We start from the raw sequence: 17422 nt of genomic DNA on the forward strand, positions 1-17422 counted from the left end.
AGAAAGAAATAAATAGAAATCAACAAAAACCTCCCAGGGAGCCTTGGGAGGAGTCTGAGGGAGAGGGATGGGGACGCAGAGAGGGGTGAGGCACAGAGATGGGGGCATAATCAAGCTTGAAATGTTTAATTGACTTATTGAGCTCCCTGGCATGCTAAGTCACTAGTAAGCCTGTAGCAGTTTTGGCTGCCAATGAAGAAGTGCATGTGGGCACTAGTAATGAGGAGCCTCCTGGGGGAAGGGAAATCAAAACATATCCTTACCCTCTCTTGTTTGAAATCTGCAAAAGCACCATCTGCATATTTCTGCTTGCTCAAAAGCTGTTTCCTCCTCTCCTGACGTTTGGCACGCTTCTGGAATTCCTCATTGTGACTGTTCAAGTGTGAGGTCAGTTCTGCCATACTTTGCAGCCTACTATCACAGTGTTTACACTGAAAGGCAGAACCCAGAGAGCGGGTGCCGTTCCCCAAGATGACGAAGTCTCTCTTGAGGTCCTTGCTGTGGTGCTCGGTGTAGTGCATGCACAGCAGCTCGGCGGTGCTGAAGGACAGCTTGAAGCACTTGATGCAGCGGAAGGGCAGCCACTCCATCTCCTGCGCCTCTCCGGGGGTCTCCAGCTCAGGCCTCTCGAACTCGGACTGCTCCTCCTCCAGCAGGGCCGGCTTCTCGTTCTCGTCGGCGTAGACCGCGGTGAAGTAACCCCCCAGCTTGCTGGCGTGCTGCTTCTTTGGGAACACCCCGGGGTGACGCTTCATGTAGTGGGACACGATGCCCTTCTTGCTGAAGGACTGGAAGGAACAGAGGGAGCACTTTTTCTTCTCCACCGCCCTCCTCAGCTCTTCGCTCAGCTGAGGGGAGTCATCCTTGGGAGGGGAGGGGATGATCACCTTGCTGGGCTTGTCGCTGACCGTCCTGGAGGCCGCCAGGCAGTGGGTGTAGTAGGCGTCGATGTCGTGCCGCTTCTGGTAGTGGGCAGCCAGGCCCTTGCGGATGGGGTTGGTGTAGGAGCACAGGGCACATTTGAACAGGTTGTTTTTCCCCTCTGGCTGGGCCCGGACGTTGTTGTGCTTGATCCGGTAGTGTCGGGCGATCCCCTTCCTCGTGGAACAGAAGTATTTGCAAAGCTGGCACCGGAACACGGTGTGGGAGACCAGGTGAGAAGCGGAGAAATGGGAAGCGGGCATGGACACTTCTGCCACTTCTTCGTCGGCAGCAGGGAGCTGGGAGGGACTGATGTCGGCCGCGGGCATCTCGGGCTCCAGGGTGACGGCCACCTTGGGGGGCGACTGGGCGAAGACGTCAAACTCTGGCTGGTTGTGGTACTTCTCGTAGTGAATCTTGAGCTTCTCCAGGGTACCATGAGTGTAAGGGCAGAGTTTGCACCTGTAAGCACCGTAGCCCTGCTTGAATATCCTGCTCGTCTCCTCCACTTCGGCCTGAGTCATGTCCGCAGACTGTTCCACGTCGTGCACGAAATCTTCTGCGGTCACCTTGATGGATGGATGTCTCTTCTGGTAGTGGGTGAGGACTCCGTGGATGCGGGTGTTAATGTACGGACAGTGCCTACACTTGTAAACGGCACCAGGGTTGATGTCGATGTCCTGGGCAAAATCTGCAGCTTTCACCTTCATCCCTGGGTGCTTCTTCCCGTAATGGGTGAGAAGACCGTGTAAGTTATTGTACTCAGACTGACACACCGTGCACTGATAGGGGGTGGAGGATATGGCAGGGTTGGCGGAGGTCAACTGGATGCTCTTTTCTGGGGAAAGCCTCGCGTCCTCGGCGCATTCGGGGTCTTGCTCCGGAAGGGGGGAGATCATCTTATTCTCGCAGTTGACCTGGCTGGCTATCTCTTCGGGGGTGAGGATTTTCTCAGCGGCATCTTTCTCCTTGATAATGTCCAGCAAGACGGACTCGTCGCCGTTCATGGCCCAAGGGTGGAAAGCCTGGTAGTGATTGGTGATGTCCCAAATGGAAGAGGCTTCAAAAATACAGTCCCTGCATTTGTACGTTTTGGCTTCGGCGGCCATCGTCAGGGAAGGAGGGGATGGGTCCGGCCCTGCCCAGAGCTTCGTGGCCATGTACGTATAGTCAACATAATGCTCAGGGTGCCTCCTTTGGTAATGCAGAAGCAAACCGCTGGGCTCCGTGTGCGAATAAATACACCATTCACAGTGATAGCCAGCTTCTATCAAGCCGTCTAAAAATGCCCATCTCAAAATGGAAGTGACCGTGGCCTTCAGGCTGGGGTGGTCTTTCTTGATGTGCTTCCTCAGTGCATAGAAGTAAGGAGAGGTGTAAGAACACTGCCTGCACTTGAGCGCTCGGAGTTTGGCTTTCTCCCGCTCCGTGGCGGAGGAAGGGACCAGCATACAGCCGCCCGACTTCTTCTGACCGCGGTCGCAGAGGCTCCGGATGGTGGCCGTGTGCTGCCGGATGACGTCCGCGTTGGCCTTGAAATCCCGGTGCTTCTTCTGGTAGTGAATGAGCACTCCCTTGACCGTCCGGTTCCCATAGTCACAGTGCTGGCAAAAAAACATCTCATTCTCCACAGGAGGGACATCTCTCTCTGAGCTGCCTCGGTTCAATCTCTGCATGGGGACAGGTGGCCTCGGAGCACCATGGGGCACCTCGGCCCCTCTCATCATTGCTGCTGTAGGAGGGGCCTGTCTGATATATTTGGCAGTAACCTTAATTTCTGGATGTCTTTTCTGGTAATGGACAAGCACCCCCACAACTGACCGATTGCTGTAGGAGCAGTGTTTGCAGTAGTAAAGCTCAGTGCTGAGGTCTGGTGGTGGGGGTTGTGGGGGGGGCGGGGAAGCCATGTTGGGCATTTTGGGAGATATTGGAGCACCCACCTCAAAGGATAGCTGAGAAAGGGCAGAGCCCCTGTCCACAGACACCACGCGCATGGTTTTCTGGATTCTAAAGTAGGAAGCCTTCTCTTCAGGGTGTTTCTTCTGATAATGAACCAATACCGAATGCATGTTCGGGCTCGCAAACGAACACACATCGCAGTCATAAACGACAACGGTGTTGACCGCAGGGTCTTTCTGATTTTCACATTCTGTAGTGAAAGTCTTTGAAGGGGCGTTCTTACTAAATGCACTTGGCACGCCACCCCCGCGAGCCACGGGGGTAGAAGTGGCCATATTTTTGGGAGCAGAATTCAGAATCTCCCTCAGGGTCTGAGACTCAGCATTCAGTCCCTCTTGCTGTTCCACCACATAGCTCGAGAATATCATGGCGTTGTTAATTTTAACAGTTGGATGCATTCTTTGGTAATGCGGCATCAGGCTTCTAACATTCGGGCTTGTGTACGAACAAAAACGACACCGATAGATCAAATCCGAATGATCGAAGTTGAGTACATTCATTGCTTCAGGATGATGTTCACCATAATGTTGCTGCAGATCTTCAAAATTGGTGTAGTCGATGTAGCATTCAAGGCATCTGTACACTGCACTGTGATCGTTGGGATCCAAAATGTACCTAAAGCTGAATTTAATGTATGGGTGCATCCGTTGGTAGTGGGTGCTGACGCTTCTGGCAGATTTGTTACTGAAGTCACAGTGTTTGCAATAGTAAAGCCTCCCAGAGTCATTGAATTCTGCACTCTCATTGGTGTGATCAGCACCATATATACTGGGCTGGTTGTTGAGAAGAGCTGGATTGGAACCTTGGTGATCTTTCATGGTCACCGAGGAGCAGTAATAGTCCTCTTCGTCTTCCGAGAGAGTCAGCTCAATCTCCGCCCCGTTCGTGGCATTATAATCATGTGGCACGTTTCGGAAGTTAGACTCTTTCTGAGGATCGCTACTCTCTCTCGCCCAAATCTGCTGAGCCGCGAAGGAACCTGGAACGTCCAGCATTGACTCGGTCGGCTCCTCTTCTCGGTCCAATTCTACCTCAATTTCCACTTCGTTCTCTTCTTCTTCCTCTTCATCGTCTTCCACGTTGATCACGGCGTCTTCCTGCTGTTTGGTCTGGTTGATTTTGCTCTGCAGGTTGCTTGCTATCTCGTCGATTCTCGTTCTCTTCTTCACCGGTGATAGATCGAGAGGGAAATCATTAGAAATCTTCCTAGGAACCTTAGCGACAAAGTTATTTTTGGAGGATAAGCCGAGGATTGAGGTCTGACTTTTCTTCACAGTGTTGCTGGAAGAGGTGTGCCCATCTGTCTCACTTTCCAACGGTAAGTTTGAGGGTTGCCCCTCGTATTTTGGCAAGTTGTCACAGAACGAATGTTTATGCTGCTGATGGACCCGGAGCCCCTTCAGTGTGGTCGTGGAGTAATTACACATGGTGCATTTGTAAGGGTGCTGCGGTTGGGACTGCGTTGGCGGCGGGGGCGGCGGGGGCGGCGGCGGGGGCGGCGGCGGCTGCGGCAGCTGCTGTTGCTGCGGCTGCGGCAGCGGGGGCTGCTGCTGCGGCTGCGACTGCTGCGGCTGCTGCGACTGTGATTGCTGATGCTGTTGCTGCTGCTGCTGCTGCTGTTGCTGCTGCTGCTGCTGCTGCTGCAGAGTCTCTAGCATGACTCCCGTCTTCCTACCGTTCATGTTGGCGGTTTCGTAAGACATCGGGCCTTCATTTAGTGAGGCAGAAATACTTTCACCTTGGGAATTCACAGCATCCCAATCGGATGTCGTACCTGTGTGACATTGTTTGTGAGCTCCAAGTTTTAATGAACTCTTGCAAGTAAACGGACATTCATCACATTTGTAGATGGCTGTCTTTCCAGACAAGTGGATGTTTTCAATATGGCGGGAGATGCTGCGTCGATGCATGGTGAGGAAAGGACAAAAAGGGCACTGGAACCTATTCATGTATCTTCTAAAAGGTATCCCCTTTGTTTCCAATAATTTGTTCCCATCGGATCCCATCAGTTGTTCGGCAGACATTCCTGAGGTCTGGTGATCCAAAGAATTCAAGCCATTCTCACTGTCTATTTCATTTAATTCTTCATCAGAACTAGAATCATTTAACATGCTGTTAGTTTCCAGGTCAGTGGAAGAATTTGTCATGTCAGCCATTCCGTAACGGGATCTCTCAGGCAAGTTAACTAGGCCAGAATTGTGAGGTGATTTAGGCTTTATCGGAGGATAAGACACAGGAGAATATTTAGAAGCTGGAGAAGAACTGGATCGAATGAGAGAGTTGCCCATGGAGCCTCTGAAACTAGAAACGTTGGCATTGGGCATCTCGCGGCTCGTGGCATTCATGGACACATAGCTGGAATTCGGGACAGGACTCGGGGAACTCTTCTGAACATCGGGGAGATTGGTTCCTTCTTGCTGCTGCCTCAGAGTGGAGAGTATTTTGACCATGCTCCGATGCTTCTTCATCATATGGTCACACCAGCGCTCTCGACGGGGGGTCTGATAGCTACACCATTCACAGCAAAAGTTGCCCCTTGACTTGGTTAAGGGTTTAACCATGGATTCCAAGATACTGCGCTCTACCACCTCAGCTGGAAGTTCTTTGCAGGGGTCTTGTACTGGGACCGATGCACCCACAGGGTCAGTCAGCGAAGGGGGTGTGCTTGGGGAAGCAGAGGTCTCTTTCAGGTTATTTTTGTGATACATCTTCTGATGCTTGATGATTCTTGCCCTCCTTGGTGACTTGTAGGTACAAAACTGGCAAGAGAAAACTTTTCCAAATCCTTCATGCATCATGATGTTATAATTTAAGGATCCGGTGGCAGAGGGCCCGAGGGAATTTACACCAGCTTGTGCACCATGGACTTTCCTAGTGTGCTCTATAAGGAGGTTTTTTGACCTGAAGTAACGAACGCAGAACTTGCACTGAAAAAATTTGTTTGTTGGCTTGGGATGAGGGGCGATGTGCTGGCCATAATATCCTGGGCTGTGACCATAATAACTTCCAGTCCCCATTACAGCTGCATTTTGACCTAAGCAAAAGGGGGAAGGGGAAGAGAAGGAGAAAAAAAAAAAGGGAACAAAATAATAAGAAATCCCATCATAGAATCAATGCCATTACAATTCTACTTCAGGGATCTGTGATTTCTTTATATGGTCACTCTTTCAAGTGATAAAGATCACCAGCCTTCTAAAAACTAGAACACAAATTTTTTTTTTTGATGAGTTTCTGCGGCACCTCATATCTAGTGGGCCAGCCCCTAGTGATGAGTGCCTCCCAATTTTGCTCTATTCCTTGGATAATAGACACACAATATGTTTCTGGACCCTTTCTCAGGGACTTTCTAGCTGGATTGTCTGCATTTATGAGAACCCAAAAGGAAACAACACCAGGAGACAATCAGAAGTCTCTGGTAAAGGATCATTCTGCTCCTTCTTTATTTGTAGATCTCATATAACTTCCTTCCAAACTGAAAATTACCTACAGTTTCATGATGATGCCCTTAAGGCTGACCTCTGAGCATAGATTATTATAAACAGCTTTCACTGCTAATAGTTGAAGGTAAAATATGAAAATTAGGGCATAGTAATTTTCCTACAAAAAATGTCCTTGTTATCTAATAAATATAAGCTCCAGGTTTCTTGTACTTATTCTGAAATTTCTGAAGACATTTTGATTCATCTGAGCAAACATTTAGGAGCAAATACTATGGACAAGGAAGACACTGGACAAGAAAGGTGGAGGGAGGGGCATAAAAATATAGCCTGTTATCACCTTATACTCTAATAGAGGGAATGAGATATGAACACAAATAACTATAATAGAAAGCTGAAAAAAATAACTGAACAGGGGCAAAATGTGTTGAGAGGAAAGAGAATATATATAGTGTTGATGGAGAACAGAAAAGACTTCATGGAGAAACTGGAATTCAAGTTAGTCTTTGAAGAATGGGTAGAATTTCAACAGGCAGAGATATCAAAGGAAGACTATTCCAGATGGAAGCAACAACAAAAAAAAAGTTGCATAAGTTTAGGGTATGTGTTTGGAGAACAATGACTAGTTTAGTTTAGTTAGACAGTATTGTAGTGTAGTATGGATAGGAATAGCAAGAGATAAGACAACAAAGAAAATCATTTTAATGCCTCACAGAGAAAGCACCCTATGAGATGATGTCCTATCAGTATCAAGCTGTAGCCTAAAAATAAATCAAAGCAATTAAAGTAGATCACATATATTCAGATAAGTATAGATTTACCTGATATATCTTCTCCAATTGTGAATTCATCCTTTACAGCAGAAAATTCCACCTCTGTCTGATTACTGGCATTCACAGATCCAGAGCGTGTCTCAATATTGTCCTCAGCAACATCTGTTGGTTGCAAAAATGCAGTATGGACATCCTGAATATGAGCTTTGAGGTCTTCATAGGATGGGGCTCGGAAATCACAGCCATCACACTGTAGTACCTCCATGATTTCGGTTTATCCCTTTACATTAGGAAATTCTGAAAGAAGACATAAAATAATTAGTAACTCACATTACTTATACACCTTAGGATGATTTGCCCATCCTAAATGGATATCCATTAGCTGAAATATTACCAAATGTACCTAGGATCCCTCATATAAATATACAGTTATAATTATGGAGAAAAGTGATGGTGCCCCCTTTGACAGTAATCTGATAACACTAAGGGTTGGGGGGAGAAAGTTTTTTTTTAAATCTAATTTGGTCAAATGAATTTTTTTTTAGTATGTTTGACAGAATCAGCCTGTTGGCACTAAAGAAATCCATACATCATCAGATATTTGTTGATCCCTGAACTTCCCTACTGGATTTCTAATTAGCTCATGAGCTTCTCTACTTGTTTAAAACTTAGTTATGGAATTTTAGAGTCAGAAAGGACCTTGGAAGACTTTAATTGGTCTCCTTTTATAAATCAGCAAACTAAGGACCAGAACAAATTATACTCTTATCATTAAATCAAGGTACACCTATGAGAAGAATCTTAGTATTTTTTAAATTTTCAGTATCTGAACAATTCTTAAGGGGAAAAAAAATATCTCTGGAAATCTAATTTGGATCTAATTGTGCAGTATCTTCCTCCACACAGAAGCAATAGAATATCAGAGCTCTCCTATCAATCTCCTTGAATCTGAGAATTTCCCAGGCTGAAATTGGGTCCAAAGATCTCATAAATTCCCACAATAATCAATATTATAGTTATGGGGTTTTCAAATTTAAAATTCTAACTAAGTTGGTTCTATTAAAAAGATTATGCTTTATCACTTGAACAATCCTTCCTTTCCCTTCCTTCCTTTTGTCACAAGCATTCAGTGTGAACCCTGATCGAAAAGGTTGTGAGAATGTTGTGAAAGAAAGACCTCGTCCAACCATATCCATTTTGACACTAAGTGTGGGTTTTAAATTTATAGACTACTTTGCATTAACTCAATGAAGATTCCCAATCCCGAGAAATGAACAAAGGTATTAGGGAGGTAAAAGGTCTTCCCACTCTGAAACAATTCCTAGGCACTGTTGAAAAGCTATTAGTTTAATGAATGGATTCCTTCCCACATGCCCCATTGGGCTTCTCTAATCTAGAACTGGAGATGACTAAAGGGGGCAAAACAACAGCCAACAACCTTTCTTGAGGCTAACTTTCATGCATTCGTTGCAAAAGACAGAATGATTCCTATAGCAGAATCCAAGTCTTGTAATCTGATGTCAATGTATCCCAAGTGGGCATAGCATCAGGGTTTTACATGAAGGAATGCTTCTCCTGATAGCCTGCTAAAATAACTCCTGGCAAGTCCAATTCTGGACAAGCTGAATTTACAGAGGGAGACACTGCTATTTACCTTCTCCCCTTGCACATAGTAATTCCTCCTTTCTCAATTAAAAAAAAAAAGCAAGAAAGAAAGAAAGAAAGAAATGAATTCTACCCTAGGTCCTTTTCAGCTCCTAGATTTGCCACAATCGAGATCCTCAAGCTTTTATGTCTAAGCAACCAGCCCAAATTGTGTGGAAGAGGTTGCTATCTGCTCTGGATCAAATTACAGCAGGGACCGAAGCCCCACCCCATGTCTCCTTTCGCACAGTCCATTAGACCTGAAAACAAATTTTTCCATGGTGCAGGCGACTCCTGCATTTAGAGCACTTTACAGAAAAGCAGATCATCCAGTTTTCACTCCCCATCCCCCAAGCTGAGTCCTTTCATCTCAGCCAAACAAGCCACAGCTCTGCAGAATGTGTTTATCACACTTTCAAGAGATAGGAGCTCCTGCGTCACTGAAGCTTTAAGACTCACTAAGCTGTCCCAGTCTTCTGAGCTTCACTCAGGAGCAGCCATTTTAGCTCAGACAACTCCTGCACTCAGAGGCTCCTAGCTTCTCGTCCGTGCACAACATGGCCTCACTTATCTCAGCATCTCAGCTCCATCTCCAGCAGACAAGACTCTGCTAGGTTGATATAAGAAATCAGCACCAGGAGAGCAGTGTGTGGCCGGAACGGGTACTCCACTCTTCCCAACAAAGAATTAACTGTTTCCATGGCTATCCATAGGAACACCTTTCTCTTCTCTTCCTTCAAATAGCATTCACAAAGATCTCCGAAGGTCCTTTTTAAGCCCCATAACTGATCAATTCATCCGTCCCATGGAATTAATGAACTGATCGCTCCTTAGCCCTAGCCACACCGGGTGGCTTAGAAAAGGAGGAAGATCCTGGTCCAGACTGTCCAATAGTTCTTAAAGCAGGGGGGGTGGGGGAGAGCTGGCGAGGGGGGGGACCTCCAGAAAGCCTCAGCCTCTTGGGAGCCGTCCTTCTACACACAGAAGACATACCATCTGACTCTGCTTGCCAGATTCCAAAGTCTAATGACCTTTGTTAATCACCAGCCAGTCTGTCTGCATCAGCAGACCCTGCCAACAGACACACCCTTCAACACAAAGGCTGTAGCTATTCCTTTTAAAAGGGGTTCTCTGAAAGCTCCATTGTGTAGCCAGGAGGAAAACAAAATCTCTTCCCTTAAAAACTTCAGGCCTTTAGAAATAAGGCAACAAAAGGCTTTCTGCTGTGTGTCCTTTGGAAAGTATGAGACGGGTTTGTACAACAACAACAAAGACGAAGGTTCTTCCATAGGAAGCCAGGGCCCCTCCAGCAATGGTTGTTTCATAATGTGTGTGTGTGCGTGTGTGTCTATATAAATGCCAAACTCTTCAACGTCCTGGTGTCTTCTGAAGTTATTACTGAGAAGACTAAAGTCTAGATGCAAACCCCAACCAATAAGTCTACTTGTTCTGCTACAAGGGAGATGAAAGGGTTAGGAGAAGAGAAAAGGAAGCAAGATGGGGAAAAGATGAGAGGGCCTTCCTAATGGGTTCTAGCTCTAAGGCTGCTGCTGTGTCTTCCTCAAAAGCAGCCCTGAGTCACAGAAGAGGTTAATCTTGAAGCAGCCGAGAGGAACAAACATCAGGTACAGCTGAATGGCCTTCAATCTGATGTTTTCACCACCAAGAACGGAAATCAGGATGCAGCCTATGCTGAGAGACATTTTGCCTTTGTTCAGACACATTTCTTCTACAGATGCTGTCATAGAGAAGAAAACAGAAATCACCAGCATGGGCTAAGCTATCAAAGAAACTGAAATGTGATGTTAGCATGAGTGTGAGTGTATCTATCAATCTCTGTGTGTGTGTGTGTGTGTGTGTGTGTGTGTGTGAAGGAGGAGGAGGAGGAGGAGGAGGAGGAGGAGGAGGAGGAGGAGGAAGAGAAGGAGGAGGAGGAGGAAGAGAAGGAAAGAAAGAGAGAGAGAGAGAGAGAGAGAGAGAGAGATTAAGATTGACTCATCCATCAACCAGCAAAGGACACATTTTCATGGAAGGTTTAAATTATGAATATTTGTCTATTTGATCAATGAAAATAGCAGTAATTCTTAGAGGTAAAAAATGCTCATGGGTCTATTCTAATCATTTGATGTTAAGAAAAAATCCTTCTTTTATACATACATATATATATATATACATTTTATCTATAAATAACTTATATAATTTTATATATAATTTTAAAATACACATACATATATATCAAATTTTAAAATACTAGAGTAATGAAATTAGAAATATTTCATTCTTGAGTATGAAACTGACAAAATCAAAAGCAGAAGTGGAATTTCTGAACTACCAGAAGGTCATGAGATGAATCTACAAATCATGCAAGATTTAACTTAATATATGCAAGATAACACCAGTCTTCTTGATGTCAAGTTGCTTGCAAATAACTAGACTCCAAAGAATAACCAAGATCTTAACAGGACCGTTTGATGCAAATATAACAAATAGATGATTTAAAAAATAAATAAATTACTATCTATATTTTGGACCTACATAACACAAAACTATTTTAGCTCTTCATTAGACCTTGAAAATAATTTAACAATTCATATTTTTAAGTTTAAATTTATAATTTGAATGTACTCAAATATAGGGTTCCTTTGTGAAGCTCCAAACACTGAACTCAAAAAAGCTAAACATTTGAAATTCTATTCAATACTTCTGGAGAATCTTTGGAAATCCCCTCCAAAACTTGGCAATGGAAAAATATTTTATGAACATAGGTTGCTATCTCATGCAATTTTAAGACCATCTACTTGCAAAATTAAATTAGTTTTTTAACCTTAAAAGTTCAAGTAAATTCAATTTGATGCTCATTTATTAACTATTTTATGTATACATACATGTATATCTGTGCATACGCACACATAAATAGATTTTCATACATACACGCATATATATGTTATATAAATGGATAAATAGATCATGGTTCCATATATGCACACATGTGTATATGTACATGTGTGGTGTGCATACATATATACACGTATTCTGTGTGTTGTATATGCATACATGTGACATATACTATACACACACACACACACACACACACACACATACATATATATATATATATATATAAAATTCCTAATAATAAAATAATCATTATTCCTGGGGATACAAAACTAAAACAAATTGACCAAAAAAGCCCCCCGAACAAACAACAACTCCTAAACAAGAACCAAGCCTTACTTTCAAGAAGTTTACATTCTAGTAAAAGGAAGTATGTGTAGGTATATAAATAACTGATTACAAGTTGATTTGTAGTAGGAGATAGCATCAATAACTAGAAATATCAGGAAACCTTCACAGAGAAGATGGTACCCAAGCTAAATGTTAAAAATGAGAATTCAGAGAAATAGAAATTAGGAAGAAGTATATTCCAGGTATAGGGGGCAGCTTGTACAAATGCAGAATAGTAAGAGATAAAAACATTGAAAACAACTAATTAATTTTTTAAAAGAGAGAACTTTGAAAGTTGGCTAGAAGCTTCTTTAATTTTACCAGAATCTAGATCCATAAAGGAGGGTGTCAAGTTTTCTTTAGGTTATGCTGAGACATCTCACAGTTCCATCCTATATAGGCTTAAAGTTTATTACTATGACAATATCTATTGTAGCCCACTGTTAAAACAACAAAAAAAAAAGCTAACCTTATCCAGTTCCATTTCTATTAACTTGGCAAGCCATCTTCAGGTCAAGTCAATGGCACACTGCATAGGCCCATGAAGTCAAAATGACATATGTGTCAAGGAAACTTTCATGAAACAAAACGCAGGAAGCCTTCCATAGGTCTAACCTTTTCTCTGATTGAAGGCTTCCTGACCAGAAATAAAACTCTGAAGCCTCACAGCCATGTGATTCAATAGTTACTAATTCTATCCTGTGAAGTCTTTGAGAAATAGAATTTGAAACACCACATGCAGTACTGTAGGGTACATTTTTTCTCTTTCCACACTAGAAACCTGGTTTTATACCCTAGTCTCCTCTAGCTTTAGAACTTTCAACTCCATCATCTTATAATAAAGGGATTTCTTGTTGGTCTAGATTACTGGTTTGTTTTAGTCCCCTTACTCCCACCCCCAATCCTATAAATAGGAAAGATAACAAACCTAGAGCATCAGTATTATGGAAGGAACATAATTTGGGCTAGTTCAGCCAAGAAAGGCCACAAAAAGCCAAGTGATTGGTCATCCAAGCATCATTCCTCCAATGGCATTTATAGAACAGAGACAGCTAGACTGCCCAGACTGCAACATGTAGGGCCAATATAACGGTCCAAACTCATGGAGTGGAATCAACAGAAGTGATGAGCTTGAAGAGCTCTGGGATTTGTTTATGGGGTTTGATTTCAAACTGACTGAGCATGAGAACGATGAGGTAAGTGAGAAAATGAGCACATGAGATCTGCCTGGTAACACCCAAGCCTCATGAAGATGAAGAATGAAAACAAGTTTATTAACTGACCCACTTGTAGAAGTTAAATTTTTATTTCTAGTAAATGACAGTATATGATATATATCAAGTTGATGATCCTAAGCAATTTCATTGTATTAATTCATTTTTCAGTACAGAAGTTGGATATGCTCATGATATCCTTTCAAGAAGAGCATACAAGAAAGATGCTGACACTCCACACGTAACATTTTAAATGACAATGTAAAGTGCACCTAAGATATGAAATAATTATCTTGAGTTAAATTGGACTCAACACATGCGCATGTGGACTCCAACTTTAATAGAAGCCATATGAGGACACAACTGGTTTCCCTCTCTGTAAGTCCAGGTGATGTGAGCTGTGCCCATATTATTAATCTCAAAGTAATTTTCTCAAAGTAATTTTCTTTAAAGAAAAAAAAAACATACAACAAAACTCCACTTTTCCTTCCCCTCTTCACTCAACCAACAAACCATCTCCATCAATCCCACAGTACTAGATTCTGCAGTATATTTTGGCTCAACGTTCAGTGTCATCAAATGTCCCTATCAAATGTTTATACTGTTTGCTACATGATCTAAGCAGTTCTGTGTACTTCTGGCAATTTACCCACACTAATGAAAGGTTTAACATATCAGACAGGATAAATAATTAAGGAATTCAGAAGGGAGACACAGCTGTTCTTCAAAACCAAATTTTCAGAGAAGAAAGGATTAATTTGTGATCACATGTGTAACTCACCAATATGGGACACAATTTAAATAGTAGCAGGGAAATACGGTTGAGGCTAGCACCCTGCCAACTGGGGCTGCTTCTGTTGTATGTAGTCTGCTTGGCCCATCTGTGGGACCTTGGGAATATGCAGAAAGTCTCAAACAGACAATCTGTGGATTACTAACCTAAAGGTGTTCTAGCCAGTGACACTACTCTTTTGTATCACTTATAGCTTTCAGTTTGCTCCCTTGCATAATGTTTTCATATGTTACAAACATGCTGGAGTAATATTTCATGATGGATACCCTTGGGATCTTCATTAAAATGAGCTCTGTGTCTTGGGAGGTAATCCAAGTGAACAAAAATGTTAGATATGTAAAATAGCAATTCTGGTTGAATGACCGGTTATGAAAGCAGGTAGTGAGTGCCTAATACACAAGGAGATAGTACATACCTTATGGAGAATTCATGCATTCCTTTGCAATGATACAAGGCTAATAGAGGCCATTAGGGCAACGGGCAGTTTGCCAGCTCCCCTGTCCTTAGGAGAGGAAATGTGTGAGTTGAACAATGAGATAAAGAAGGATAGCAAGGGACAAGAAAAGAAAGGGAGGAAGTAGGGTGGTATCTCAGAAGCTTTAGAAGGTCATTGTCTGCACAGAGGGACCTACAGTTCACTAGATAATTCTAGTTCTCAGAAGTGCTCTAGAGATTTTGGTCTAGAGATATGAGTTAGGAACAAAACAAAACAAAAAAAATCCTCTCTCCCTCCCCCATCCTCCCCACACTAGAATTCTGAAAATATCTCTGACAAATACGATACCAACTAACCTTGTTCTATTATCAAGTGATAGAAAACCTCTTTTTGAGTCAAAAGATTAAGAAAGAAGATAGGAGCTTTGGAGGAATACATTGAAATTCCACGGGGTCACTGGGAAGTCCTCTGGAAATTCTGAAGCGATTCTTGCTTCAGTTTTTGCTGTTAAAGAGTCTGATTGATTTTTTTTTTTTCTCCTCAGGATCCAAACCTCATCAAATGGCAGAGACAGAAGAAGCATGCGTACTGCTCCTTTAAAAGCAATTTAAGATGCTGTCTGAATTTCTAGAGAACACTTTTCACACTTCAAGAACTCTCATTATAAAAATTGTAAAATTAGAGGGAAGTTGTGGATATGCTGCTGGGTCTTCATTAAAGAGCTGATTAAGACATGCAGTAAACAGGCTGAAATAAAAGTCATCTACCACATCGCCGAAAGATCAAAATGCGAATTAGAATCTCTCCCTGTGTGTTTATCAGTTTAGACCTGATTGCCCAGCATTAAGTGGACAAACAGTCAGAGGTCTCACCTCAGTTATTTCTGCTAAGCCGGACTGGGTTGAGATACAGGTGCCATGAGCAAATTCGCCAAATCAGAGTTCTAGGGTCTCACTCCTTCCAGAGGAGATGCCAGTGGGCACTGTGCTCTATTCTAATTCTTAAAACATAAGGATTGGTTACAAAGTTGCAGAGGCAGGAAAGACAGAGCCTTGTAATGAGACAGCTTTCTTCTAAGAGGGAAAAGACTCAATAAGAGGTTAATTTGGAATTCTAGCACCATGTACAAGCGTGCACTTGCCCCTTGCTACATGCTTAATGGTTGGGATTCAGGGCTGGGGCAAGGCAATTCAAAGGGACATGAGTCAGTTTCGCTGGATGAGCAGCTTCCTGAGTCCGTATCAGGGGCTCAGCAGGGCTGGCACAGAACTGGTGCAAGAGCTGGAATGAGGGCTCCAGACCGATTTAACATTGCTGAGGAATCCGATTACGGAGGCCCGGCACCTTGGCCCCTTCCCACTGTGATCTCTGCTGCAGTCACATCATCAGTACAGTAGCTACAACAAAATGCTCTCCTGAAAGGCAAACAATAGGCACATCTTGGCCAATAATTGGGTCTCTTTTGAGTGCTTCCTGTCTCAAGGCATACAAATGGAGTGGACTTTTTTTCCTTCTTGTTACCTATGGCAGAGGAAGTTATGAGGATATCACACCCTCTAATTAAACAAGCTTGTTGGTTCATTTAGCTCCACAGAATCCTCCCCAGCAGTAAATTAACAGAACATGACAATGGAAAAATGCTGTCTCTTCTTAATACTGATGTGAGACTAGCGGGTAAGACAAGGGAAAAACAAGAAGATAGGTAAGGGATTTCTCCATGTAGCAATCGCTTCTTCCATTTCCCCGATGTAACTTTACTCCACTAGATCCTGGGCACCGGGAGTACGTGGGAGAGCCTATTTTGTAGGAGGCATCTTAGCAAAACATCCTTAGACAAAAAGACACAAGAGTAGCAGATACTACCAAGTATCAGATTGGTGGCACTAGAATAAACAAATGCCTAATTAAGATCTACACACCATGAACTCTCAATAATAATGCACTTTTGGAGTGAAAGACCCTAAAAGCTAAGGTCCAGCTCTTTAGGTGTCATGCAATCAGATGAGACAGAACACATTGTGGGTGCTCAGGAAACATTAATTAATAATGAAGAAGGGGAGAAGAAATCAATATGGTAGCACTTTAATTGTGAAATGCAATTCAGTGAGCAAGCACTTAGATAGGCGCTTTCCTTATAGAAGATCATCCCACAGTATTTCCTCCCTGGACACATAAAAAAACAGTAAGGTCAAACTAAAGATTTTCTCCAAGTCTTTTCTAAACAATGTAAAACAAATAGATCAAAATCTCCCAGAAATAATTTTTGCTAAAGGATAAACTTCTTCTAGACAACCATTATGTGCATATAAATAATTACCAATAAATGATAACAACTGAGAAATTCATAGAACTTTTAAATTTGCTAAGTACTTTACATTTAATTTTATTTTACCTCATAACAGCTCTGGCAAGGTAAACAGGTATTATTATCTAAATTTTACAGTTGAATAAACTGAGGCTGAGGAAAAACTGCAACTCTGTTCATGTGGTCATGAAATTCATACTTTGTTAGAAATAGAATTAACTTCCATGCTTTACTGATTCAAAGCCAGTGCTCTATCTCCAATGCCATTTATATATCCAATGGGCCTCATGAAAATGTGCTTTTCCTAAAATGCAATTCCAGAAGATGGGCCCTAAACACTATATTACAGCATAGCCCCAGAGTAAAATGACCTTCACAGCAAAATCTATACTTCCAGTGCTATAATTAATTCCTCATTAAATTCCCAAGAAAAACCATACTTGAAAAACTTAGAAAGTCCATAGTATGTGTCGAACAAATATTTTAGTCTAGAATAAAACTCTCTGAAATGCTGAATTCAATTGACTTCTTAGACAATTTTCTAGGCATTTATTTATTCATGCCAGGAGACCTTACCAAAGGGGGAAAAAAATGAAAAGAAAAAAAGCAATGTAGAAAAGAGAACAACAAAAATAATGTGTTGGGGGACTGTTGTCTTCACATTAACCAAAGCAAATGAAAACAGAAATATGATGAAGCAAGCATCCCATATATG

The 17422-nt window shown here is 42.7% G+C and overlaps 1 protein-coding gene across 2 annotated transcripts in view; it reads right to left on the reverse strand.

Annotated features, from left to right (window-relative positions):
• ZNF462 (zinc finger protein 462) overlaps window positions 1-17422 on the reverse strand; it is a 154667-nt gene that overhangs the window by 75326 nt on the left and 61919 nt on the right. For both annotated transcript variants that reach the window (XM_051986937.1, XM_051986929.1), the window contains exons 2-3: window positions 7139-7387; window positions 264-5914 (exon numbers count right to left, since the gene is read on the reverse strand). In XM_051986937.1, coding sequence (XP_051842897.1) covers window positions 264-5914; window positions 7139-7355 — 5868 coding nt within the window. In that variant the 5' untranslated portion in view covers window positions 7356-7387. The remainder of the gene's footprint in view (window positions 1-263; window positions 5915-7138; window positions 7388-17422) is intronic.

The sequence above is a fragment of the Antechinus flavipes genome, chromosome 1, assembly GCF_016432865.1.
Source record: "Antechinus flavipes isolate AdamAnt ecotype Samford, QLD, Australia chromosome 1, AdamAnt_v2, whole genome shotgun sequence".
NCBI classification, from domain to species: Eukaryota; Metazoa; Chordata; class Mammalia; order Dasyuromorphia; family Dasyuridae; genus Antechinus; species Antechinus flavipes.